Here is a 12,318-nt window from a genome sequence, read left to right on the forward strand (position 1 = left end):
CCTTGAATGACACCAATCGTTGGTCCATAAGAATGAAAGAAAAAGCTTATAACTTTATTTGAAAATAACTTATCATACCTAGAAAAAAACATAAATGTATTTAACCATCAATCATCATCACCATCACAAACATCAAATACTGTCGTATATTTATTCATATTTTCATTTGTGTAATCACCTAAAATATTGAGTTGTGTTTTTGTTTCCTTAGAACGAGCCCTTTTAGTAAAAGTAATCATTTAACTTGACTTCACACAAATTGCAACAAGATCTGACCCTAAAGGTATCCTCTTTAACATTCATTGAAATTCTTAATGAATAATCTCAAGGGAAAATCCTGAAATTCTAAATGGCCGTAGTGATAATTATTGTATATTTTAAAGCACAACAGACATACCACATTTGTGTGGTGATAGTCCGATTCCCCCCACTGACGCCTGGCCCACCACGGTCGATGCCTTCACAACAAAATACCTTCTCAGTTTCATGCAGAGACATTCTGCCTTTCCTTGCTTGTTTAGCTGGCTCCTACCCAGCAAATCTTGATATTCAATAATCAATGTTCTTTATTTTCATCATGCATTTGAGACTTGTAGATCAGCTTTTTCTGCTATTATAGCTACCTACAACAAAGTATAGTGTTTAAGTGGTTAAATACACACAAGTTCAACCCTTTAATTATTAAGCAAAGTTATTTTCATTCCACATTTTCTATAAATGAAGGGTGACAAAATAAAACTGTGCCAACTTTGTCAAAGCATGGGTATAGTAAAGTAAGGTTGTCATAACTGTTCGGATTAATAATAGCCATTCTACCTTCAAATATGATCTCATATCTTAACAGTCATTTGATAGCCTACATATTGATCATACTTTGTGCTGTGAAGTTCTTATTAATGTATATTGAGGAATATCCTTGATGTATATAACAAGAAATATGATACATACTTTGAGACAAGAGAGAATTTGGGATATCTAGGAATTTATTTGGGAGAAAAGGTGCTTAAAGTCAAACAATGGTATTAAAACAAAAATATACATTTAGTTGGCGTAGGAAATAAAAATAATTAAAATGGATGTGGATATTTTATATCTTTCTACCAAATTCATTTCTAAATATATCAGAGTAGGATTAGTATAATCTTTGTACTTTACGTTGGTCTTGTACTATTTATGTAGTACAGACATTGCCACAATTTATTTATTTATTAAATATTATATATTATTATATTATTATTACTGCTCCTACTACTGTTCCTGGATCAAACACTAAACACAAATAGTTTCTTAAACACTTCGTAACAAGCATGAAAAAGAATGCTGTTGAACCAGCATACTGGTTCTTACTAATGAAACATATGAGCTGTATTTCTTCTCGCAGTCATTGGAGTTTTCACACATACAGTCACAGTTTATTCCCCTCTCTGACACTATGATATAATGTAAACCTTTTAAGCTTTGATTTTGAATGAGGTCTCTTGGTCCTCTGTCTCCCCGCTGCTCCCAAACCGTCGGCCTAGCTCTGTTTGCAACGTTGAGCAACAGGATTTCTGCAAACACCGGGACAGAAAAGAAACAAATTGAAATGTATCCCAATGTGAATGCATCAAGCACAGTGGTAGACAATAACTAAGACATTTACATGAGTACTGTACTTCAGCATATTATTTGAGTATCTGTACTTTACTTGTATTAGCATTTTTGAATACTTTGACTTTCACGCCATTACATTTTAAAGTCAAATATTGTGCTTTTGACCGCACTACATTTATAGGAAGGGGGAAAAGTACATTTTGAATTAACTACTTAAGACCTATTTCAAACATAGCCGATCTACAAGCTCACAACAAGTCGCATCACAATGCGCTGTGAGCTTGTAGATCTGCTTTTTTTCTGGGTGGTCAATATTTAAATACAGCCATGCATTGATATTAAAAACTAAATGTTTGTAGGCCTACTTTTGAATACTTAAGTATAAAAGCAAGTACTCCTATAAGCACAAATTTGACAGAACAACCTTCTTTTCTAGTGGTGTAACATTTGACCAGGAGTATACTTTGACTTTAAGTACTGGGGTTGCAGTACTTTGTCCACCACTGATCAAGCAGCAGAGCACAGAGCACAGAGTCCCTTTTACCTTGCTGTCCTTGGCGTGGCTGCGGACGTTGGTCAGCAGCTCGAGGATGGCCAGCAACAGGCCCAGGCCTAACCCCACGCCCAGCAGCACGAACAGGCCCTGCAGGCCGTGAGGCTGCAGGGCCTCGGAGGACTTGCCGTCGTTGGCCCCCGCACAGCTGTTGGGCCACCACTTGTTCCTCAGGTATGTCAACCTGCCCGATTCAGTCAAGTGGAGGATGGCCAGCGTCAGATTCTTTACCAGTGGAGAGCCTGATGGAAGAAGATGGGAGCGAGAAGTATATAGGGTGTCATTTGGGGTTCCAGGGGATGGCAAACGCCACCCCCTAGCTTTAGCATATAGCCTCACAATTCTGGTCATTTATTATTTCCTCCATAAACTGATGTTTATTGCAGATTAATCAGATTTCCGATCGACACTTATAGTCCCTTGTTTTCTTTCTGCAACCATACTTTCGTTAATCACTTTAAAACTTGTCATTAGAGGTGAATAAAAATAAATAAATACAAATAAACTTTAAATCAATTTCAAATTTTTCAAATCTTTTTCTTTTTTTCTTTCAAAAATAGCAAAAATAGCAGATCTACATGCTCACAACAATGTGTTGTGAGTAATTTTGAAATCAGGCGTTATTTTTTTTTATGAAATGAAGCCCCTGGCGTAAAGTGTGCTGGGGTGGTGGTGATGGTGGTGGTTGGGGGAAAGGGGTTTGGATTCACATTTTGCCCAGATCATAAAATGTATTGCTTGGATGTAAAGGCCCATATAGCACTCCCTCACCCCGCTTAGCTGCAATAGAGTAGCCTCTCATAGCTATGACCTCCTGGGAGCGGGTCAGTGTACAGTTGCGGGCCACGGACAGGTCCAGGGAGACGGCCTCTCCAATGAAGGCAAAGTTACCCTCCCGAGCACGGCTAATCCCCTCCTCCATGTTGGCCATGAAAGTCTTCCTGCGCTCCATGTGCTCATACATACGACGGTAGACGGGGTCAAGGGAGTTCTGGAATGGAGTGAAGATTTGAGATGTACAGAGCCACCGTAGGTCCTCACAAAATATCGATTGCACCAGTTTATAGTGCTGACTGAACAGTGTTTTCATTATTCGGTTGATACAAACAATAGTTAACTGAAGCCGGTTCAGTTATTTCCAATCGACAAAGTTCTATGGAAGACTATTTCTGCCACTGGGTAAAAGTAATAGTATCACTGAAGTCGGTACAGTTATTTCCAATCAATGAAGTTCTATGGAAGCCCATTTCTGCCACTAGGTAAAAGTAATAGTTTCACCAAGGTCGGTACAGTTATTTACAATCGACAAAGTTCTATGGAAGTCCATTTCTGCCACTCGCTACAAGTAGAAAGTTCTGAATTGAGTTTTTTTTCCTCATAATTCCAACTTTTTCTCACAGTTGTGAGATAGCAATTGCAAGAAAAAGACCTGTGCAATTCAGGCCCTTTTTTTAAATTATTTTTCACTCAGGATTGGAAATGGGCTTCCATAGTTTTCAGTGGAATGTGCTGAAAGGGGGACAGATATTCAGCACATGTAAACATGCCGGGCAGTATCAGTGGACCATTGTTTGTGTATTTTGGGGTGATATATCCATGGCGTATGCTAAGCTATATTAATAATAATTATAATAACAATAACAATTATTTTTATGTTTATTATTATTATAACAACATTAACCCTGGTGACCTGTGTTAAAATACATATATATATATATATATATATATATATATATATATATATATATATATATATATATATATATATATATATATATATATATATATATATATATATATATATATATATATATATATATTCTCACAATAGCTCACAAATGTACTCTCAGTGTAGCTCACAATGTGTCACAAATGTGACATGCGGTGAGCTTGTAGATATTGTATCTATTTTAGCTTTTCAATTAACCAACCAAACCCTAAGACAACTAATCACTCTTCAATACCTCAGGCATTCAAAGTAACCATTGTTTAACATGGACTGTGAAAATAGATATGACCTGTACCTTGAAGAAAGCATTTGTGGAGCCAGTCTTGAGCGTCCCATACTCTATGACATCCTGGTTGGCGAGGTCCTCAAAGCTCTGGATGGAGACCTGCTTATTGGTTTTCGAGTGCAGCATGGCGTTGAAGTTGGAAAAGTAGCAGGCCAGCAGGAGTACTGCAAACACCCACCAGATGGCGCTGACCATGCGCCCAGACAGGGCCTTAGGGTGAGGACCAGTGCCTGGGAAGCCAAAGATTCAGTATGCAGTACACAACAAGCTGTTAAGAGATAAATAAAACCTTGGTTATGGTTGTCCTTGTGTCATGAAAAGGTCTGTTTTCAGGGTTGGGCAGAGGCTGTGCAGATTGGTTCAGTTCTACAAAGGACTAAATGGGTTGTATTGTACACCACTTTTTCAGAAGGGTGGATAGCGGAATAAATAAAGTAATACAATGAGTAACGTAACTCATTTGTAACGTAAATAAGTAAAAAGATTGAAGACTAACTTTTTACACTTCCAGATAAATTGACACCACTGTCTTTGCATTCTGCTCCAATAGATGTACAGTATCTAATCTGAGTGCATGCTTTTATAGTTTGAAAGTGTAAGAGGTGCTGTCTCACCTTGCAGGGTGAGAGCTCCAGTGATGTACCAGAAGCTGTGCAGCAGAGTAAAGTTGCGCTGTTCCACCTCGGGACCAGCCCACTCACACGGACTGATCCTGGAAGAGCAGGGAACATACAATAATTTAACTCCGGGAGTGTACCAACCCAATTTTACTTGTGCACAAGGGAGACGCAAAGCACAAAGCAGTTAAAGATGTCACTCAGAATTTAGTCTACAAGATTCCTTCGGATGAGTTAGAACATCGTGAATGTCATCAAGCGTACGGATTAGAGAGAAATATGGTTAGATACGTCAGTGTTACATGTAAGCGAGTTTGCAAGTTTGGTGCAACACACGTTTTTGTGTGTGTGTGTTATATATAATATTATATAATATATAATTTGAAACCAGTGGACATCTATGGAAGATGACTGTTATGTAACCTTCACATGTATTCTCATACAGTCTGGGGACCTGGATCATGTGTATCGAATTCCATGAAATTATATGGAGCCGTTATTGAGCAACTCCCTGTGGATGAATATGAATAATATGCTTTGACAGGCATGCCAACAGTGGGGGGTGACAGTGACAGGACCTACAGCGCACAGGGGGAATTGGCAATGATGGAGAAGAATCACAAAAACTAGACACAGGAAACACTATGGTGCTTCAGCCCTGTGCGGGTTCATTCCCCTAGTAACACAAAAAATATAAAATATAAATAGAAGCATGTTGATCTTGGGATCCACATGGGAACGGTGTGGCTCCAATGTGGATCTCAATGTGGCCAGCCTGTGATGTCAGTCTTCGATGATGTCAATCGTCTATGACCTATCTATGGTCTCCAAATTTGGACACGGTTTCCGCCTGATCGGATCGTGATTGACTTTGATTATAAAATTACAGTTATTAAGTGTGAAACATAAAAAGAATAACGTGAAAAGGAATGAAGGAACTAAGTTAACCCACTGGCATTGTGCTCAAGAAATATGGCGCTGATCGGTCCAGCGGTTTACGGAATGAGCTCCATACACGTCACACACACACACACACACACACACACACACACACACACACACACACACACACACACACACACACACACACACACACACACACACACACACACACACACACACACACACACACACACACACACACACACACACACACACACACACACACAGTGTACAGATGGTGGTCCCAGGCATGGTCCATGAGCAGCACTCACCTGGCCACCATGTAGATGCAGAGGCCGGTGAGCAGGAATGAGATGAGGACGCCCACCCACATTTGGACGGAGAAGGGCGACAGGAGGCCGAATGCGCTCTCCTCCGCCGCCATTTGCTTGTCCATGATGAAGCCGAGGCCCGTCTGCATGAACGGCGTGGTCATATCCACCACCTGCTCCCGCACTGCCGTATGGGTCAGCGGCGCCACGGCCAGGTCCGCCTCCTGAGGTGGGATATAGGCAAACAACAGTCCTATTATCTAACACACACACACTGACACCTTGCAAAGACAGCGTACACAACAAAAGAAGCAGCGTTTCTATCATAGAAACACAACGCTGAGGAAGACCAACGGGTCGAAAACACTACTGCATGTACAGTAGGACAACAGATTATAAACGTAGAAAGAAAATACATTAGGAAAATGTGCTCCTCGGAGCACAGGTCTCTGCCAGACCAGGTAGTTCAATCAGGATGAAATATGAAAAATCGGACAGGTCCGACATTATTAATAGAGCTAATGTGTACTGATTTGCGTGATGTTTGGACAAAATCTGTAGGAGTAATGGCAAAACATTATTTTAGGAAAAATCGGCCTCCTGGTGGTGCTATAACAGGCCAATGTGAAGATGGCAATCGGACGCTGAGGGCATTTTGTTCACATCGAGCCACTCTGCCTCCAGGGAGTTTGTTGATGTTGATCGGGGCCGGAGATTAGCAGCTTACAGACAGACGGACACACACACACACACACACACACACACACACACACACACACACACACACACACACACACACACACACACACACACACACACACACACACACACACACACACACACACACACACACACACACACACACACACACACACACACACACACGGGGGCGAAATCATAGTCTCGGCCATGACTTCAGCCTGGCGGAGACAATAATAATTTTGGTTATTCTAAACAAAGACCAAAAATGTGGGGTATTTTTGGCTCTTGTACATAATAGAAAAAAAGTACATAAACAAAATGTCCACGAACTTACTGACAACCGTGTCAAGAAGTAGTTATAGTAGTCGACTAGTGGACTAGTTGGTGAAACTCCTACTATAGGCTGTAAATTGTACAGTACTGTATATATCATGTACAGATTTCCAAAGAACATTCATTCACTGCACACTGTATCACATACAGCACTGACGAGATGATACAGATGGAAGCCAACACATGCACCGCCACTCACCCCTCGTATGACCTCGCCGATCATCCCATTCCAGTTGCCGTCGGCGTCCATTGAACCAAAGCGGTTGTCCTTCACCAGGTGGACGCTGTACGTGAACCCCATGGTCTTTGAGAGCTCGGAGAGCAGGTCAATGCAGTAGCCTTCCAGTTCAGTGCCGCTGGACATGGTGTATGGGTCTTGCTGAGGAACCAATCAATAAAAAAAATACCTCAGTGAACCGTTGTTTATTTAAGCTCGCAACCATTTCAAAGTTGACACAATCTCCTTGTTATTTTTGTTTCGTACAATGTGAAAGAGAATACCTTTGCTGTGGTGATCTTTAGCTGCTCGGCATCTAGAATGCAAAGAAAAACAACTCATTAGAATCTCACTGCTGTCAAATTGGTCAAGCTTCTGTCTGAACTAATGCTAGGTGCATTGTACTGTAAAGCCTGAGTTATAGTTGCGTGCTGGTGTCATGCACAGAAAATAGCAGATCTACAGGCTCACAATGTATTGCAGTGTGATGCGTTGTGAGCTTTTCGATGTGCTTGTGAGCTTTTCTGTGTGCTTGTGAGCGTTCGGTGTGCGACGCCGGCACACAACACAGTATAAATCAGGCTTTACTGTAAGCCACTTCTTTCTTGTGTTTCAGCTCATTAGCGGTTTCCTTTCATCAGCCCAAGCATCTGTAGACAGTGGATGCTGGAACCTCAACGGAATGTATAGTTGCATTGTGTTCTGTTCCTTTATGTCCGCCCTAGCTACAGTACTAGAGTAAATACCCCCCCAAAAAAGCCAGTGGAGTACAATGATAGTACTTGGTTTTCTCTACAGTACCCCTCTACCCCAACCCTCCCAGTATCCGTCCGGTAAGTCACACACTTATCCGTGACATTCAAACTTGTTTTCTCTTTGCCCCTGAACTGTGACCAATGGCATTCACAGCGTGTCCGGCCAGGACCTAACATGCCCTGCCAGGGTTGGTGGGAGGAGGGGTTGTCAGCGGAGGTGCCAGGGGGGCACGACTTCCTCATAATTGCGGCGTATAAAAGGCAAGCTGGCCATATATTCAGGGAGCGCCCTCCTTCCTCCATATCAAAATGATGACACTCTGTCAGCTTCCTTTAGAGAAGATCATGGCAAGACCTAGGAGCTGCGGAGATGCCTGTCAGTTCACGGCCTGCATGCATAGCCACCCTACCCCACGTGGATAATTGATTTATCACAGTCCTTTATGGACTGCGGCAAGGCGCTCCCCTCGCCTCGTGAGAAACGGGATGCTGCCACAGTAGACGATGCCCCCCATCGCGCTTTGACTGGACTCCAGTAGGCCCTCGCAGTTGCCAACGGGGGAAGAGTCAGATGTCGAGACGCGTAAAATGGTTTGAGAGCACCCCCTCCAACAGGGCAGCCAGAGCATGCTGGGATGTTGGAGTACTTTCATACAGAACCCTCTAGGAAGGGTTATGTCAGGCTGGTCGGGAAAATATGCTTCAATTGGCCAAAGAAAAGATCTATTGCCAGCCACATAGCGCTGGCCTAGAGTTTGTTTTCCATTGTATTCACATACAGTATAGTGTCAACATGCCAAAGCCATTATAGTTGCTAACTGGAGCAAAAATAGTTGACAGCATGCAGATATAAAATGTCATAAATGTAAGGCTGGGAGATCATAGGTACATTGTTCACACCATCCATAGAGCAAATTGTCACCAAACCACTCTGACTCACAACCCTTTAAAATAAGACATACTGTGGTCTCCTGTCTAATCTTTAGCTATCAATAGTAAAGTAATAGCAAACTAAATGACTGTGTGCAATCATAAAGGTGAATTTAGCTATGTTTCAACCATTACAAATGAAACAGGCCCTGATCAGAGCCACTAGGAGGCCCTTGCGGCAAGTTTTTCCCCCAGTGCTGCTGATCACTAAATAAGAAACAGGACACTCGAACCAATAATGTTTACTTGACAACACTTGTATTAAATGTGAGAAAATTGAGAAATTTTAATAGAAAGTTGATAACGCAGCAGGGAGCAATACAGTACATCCCTACTTTTTATCTATAGGCTACATTCAGAGCAAGTTTAACTGGCCCACAGGATAAGATGAAATATATTTTCATGTATTACTCAAAATGTTTGTTTTGAGCACTTGTTAGGTTAATAATAATAATACACAAATTGAATTGTTTAACCATTTAATTCTTGTGCCGGTGATCTATTCTAAACGATTAAAACCGAAGCAGATGCAGTATTTCAGCACCTTTATAATTGGACAGCTACAAACTAATTTATATTTCAAGCATTGCAAACAACAGCAACCACTTAAACCCTACATACTTCAGTTCGTCCCCTCATTTTGTCCCTCTACACCAAATCTCTTCGCCAAAAATAACCGATCTACACCCTTACAAGCTTGTGAGCTTTTAGATCTGCTATTTTTGCAGAATGTTCACCTACTATGACATGTACAGGATAGACATGTACATGTTACGATGTTTCTACAAATTTGTTGAAAAGCTCGGCGACCAGTGAATAATGTTTGGCTGTAATCATCACACACTGTATTTGTGGCCAGTGCCACTGGATTATTATTATTATTATTATTATTATTACTGAAGTTTTGCAAGTGGCTCTGATCCCAGACAGTGAAATCAGGGATCCCATTAAAGCTGCAATCCATTATGTTTTATGGTCATTGTCTCCCTCTCCCGATGGAGAGAGGTAACGGCAACGTTTGTCCGAACTACAATATAGATGGTGGCACATCTAGTGTTCACTGTTCCATAGAGACACACTGGGACTACAAATTTCACGCCCACTTTTGAGACAGCGCCGCTACCCGAGGTCCGTTAGAACGATGAACTGCAGCTGCCAATGCATTCCCTATGAGAGGATATGAAAGTTAGCCTACTTTTAAAATTATCCTGCATTAACTGAAGACGATATTGATTTAAATAAAAATATGTTTCCAAATGTATGGAGTGTCTTTGTCAACATATCTTCTTGTTTTCTTAATAGTTGAGGTGTTTCACATTTAATTTGCCACTTTAACGAGTTACCCATAATGTTAACACAGCAGAGGGTAGACAGCAGACAGACAAGTTGTCGCATTTCAGTGACATCACTGTCTTTACGAGCGCCGAGCGCCGACCAGTGGCGTACCCACTGTAGAGGCAGGAGAGGCGGTCGCCTGCCCAACTAAGACCTCGCCTCCCCTAAAAAAATAAAATAACCCGAAAATGTGTCATTGCGTCATTCCTCAAAGTCACGCATCCAACAAGCTTTGAACTGAGCAGATTGGACCTTCTGTTCCAGAGATAATGACCAAAACCTATTGAAAACGGCCACTTTCGCCAGTTTTCTGGGTATTGAAAACCTCAAGGGATGCGTCCGTGACGTATATACCATGCGACCACTTAAACTCTGGATCTCCGATGCTAGCGGTTTTGACATACTTATGGAGTATATTATAGTATATTGTGGGTAGTATATCGAGATGAAAGATATGGGACATTAAAAGGGACAAATTAAACAAATGGGACAGATTATTAGAACACCAAAAAAATCGCTACAGCCTCAGTAGTTAACCAGTGAAATGACGGTATTTTACAATGCCTCTCATAGAGATTGCATTGAGAGCTGCAGTTCATCGTTCTAACGGACCCCGAGTGTCAAAAGTGGGCTTGGATTTGTAGGCCTTCCGCTTCCGGCCGTGTGTCTCTATCCACGTCCTAACGATTCCCAAACAAGTTGGACCCCAAGCCAATTGAGCCAGTTGATCTCGCTATGATTGGCTCATTTGGCTGAGACAATAGTCTAAGCAATTTTGGGAAGCACTCTTTTTGGCTCACTTAACGTCGTGAATGATTGTGCTATTAAAAAAATCACTTGATATCAAAGCAGGCAAGCCAACAGCAAGCCTTAAGGCTTGTGAGGCACGGCGCATGCGCCGAGCAGCCGACAATAACGTTATTTTTTACGGGGCGCTCATAACATGGACAACAAGCTGCTGAAGGACAAATATGTACGTATGCTGTTCGTGGACTACAGCTCAGCATTCAACACCATTGTCCCAGCAATACTTGACAAAAAGCTCAGACACCTAGGGCTACACCCAAGCATGTGCGACTGGATACAGGACTTCTTGTCCAACCGACATCAGGTGGTGAGAATGGGCAGCATCACATCCGACCCCCTGACCCTCAACACTGGAGCACCCCAGGGATGCGTGCTGAGCCCTCTCCTCTACTCCCTGTACACGTATGACTGCATAGCCACACATGTCTCCAACACCATCATAAAGTACGCGGACGACACGACAGTGATAGGCCGAATCGTCAACAACGACGAGTCTGACTACAGAGAGGAGATCAAATCACTGGCACACTGGTGCCGTGAGAACAACCTCTCTCTCAACGTCGACAAGACCAAAGAACTGATCGTGGACTTCAGGAGGCCGCGGAGAGACCATGCGCCCATCCTCATCGACGGTGCTGCAGTGGAAAGGGTCAGCGAGTTCAAGTTCCTCGGAGTACACATCGAGGAGGACCTCAAATGGGAGACGCACTCCACACACGTGAGGAAAAAGGCTCAGCAGCGACTGTACTGGCTCCGCCGCCTGAAGAAGCTCGGAGTAGGACGTCGCATCCTTAGGCTGTACTACAACAGTTCTGTTGAAGGCATCCTAACAGGCTGTGTCACGGCCTGGTACGGGAACTGCACTGCCCGAGAAAAGGTCAGCCTACAACGAGTAGTGCGATCGGCAGAGCGGATAATGGGAATCGAGCTCCCAGCGCTCCAGGAACTGTACAAAAAGCGGTGCGTGGTCAAAGCCAAGCGCATCATCAAGGACAAGCACCACCCAAGTCACAGACTGTTCAACCCCCTACAACGACCGCGACCGGGCAAGGGGCTCTACCGCAGTATCAAGAGTTCCACCACCAGATTTTGGTGTAGTTTCAATCCAGCCGCTGTCAGAATGCTGAATGGGGCATAAGCCTGGATGAGTTCAGCAGCCTGACAGCAGGCGGCGCAGACTTTTCTGGCTCTTCCTGAACACACCTGTGGATTATACCAGGGACAATTACTTGGACTTTAGCCCCCCC

At 42.8% G+C, this 12,318-nt stretch overlaps 1 protein-coding gene across 1 annotated transcript; it reads right to left on the reverse strand.

The window, feature by feature from the left end:
• Window positions 1-937: 937 nt before the first annotated feature.
• On the reverse strand, window positions 938-8,242 carry LOC308096513 (putative glutamate receptor; the record flags this gene model as incomplete). Its single annotated transcript, XM_080443933.1, has 9 exons — window positions 938-1,550; window positions 2,138-2,388; window positions 2,918-3,137; window positions 4,171-4,391; window positions 4,776-4,873; window positions 5,993-6,216; window positions 7,227-7,406; window positions 7,529-7,560; window positions 8,170-8,242. 9 exons carry the CDS (start codon window positions 8,240-8,242, stop codon window positions 1,452-1,454), a joined length of 1,398 nt encoding a protein of 465 aa, XP_080300059.1. The 3' UTR covers window positions 938-1,451.
• Between the last annotated feature and the right edge of the window lie 4,076 nt (window positions 8,243-12,318).

Source organism: Gymnoscopelus braueri, assembly GCF_963280865.1.
Source record: "Gymnoscopelus braueri genome assembly, chromosome: 12".
In the NCBI taxonomy this organism is placed as follows: Eukaryota; Metazoa; Chordata; class Actinopteri; order Myctophiformes; family Myctophidae; genus Gymnoscopelus; species Gymnoscopelus braueri.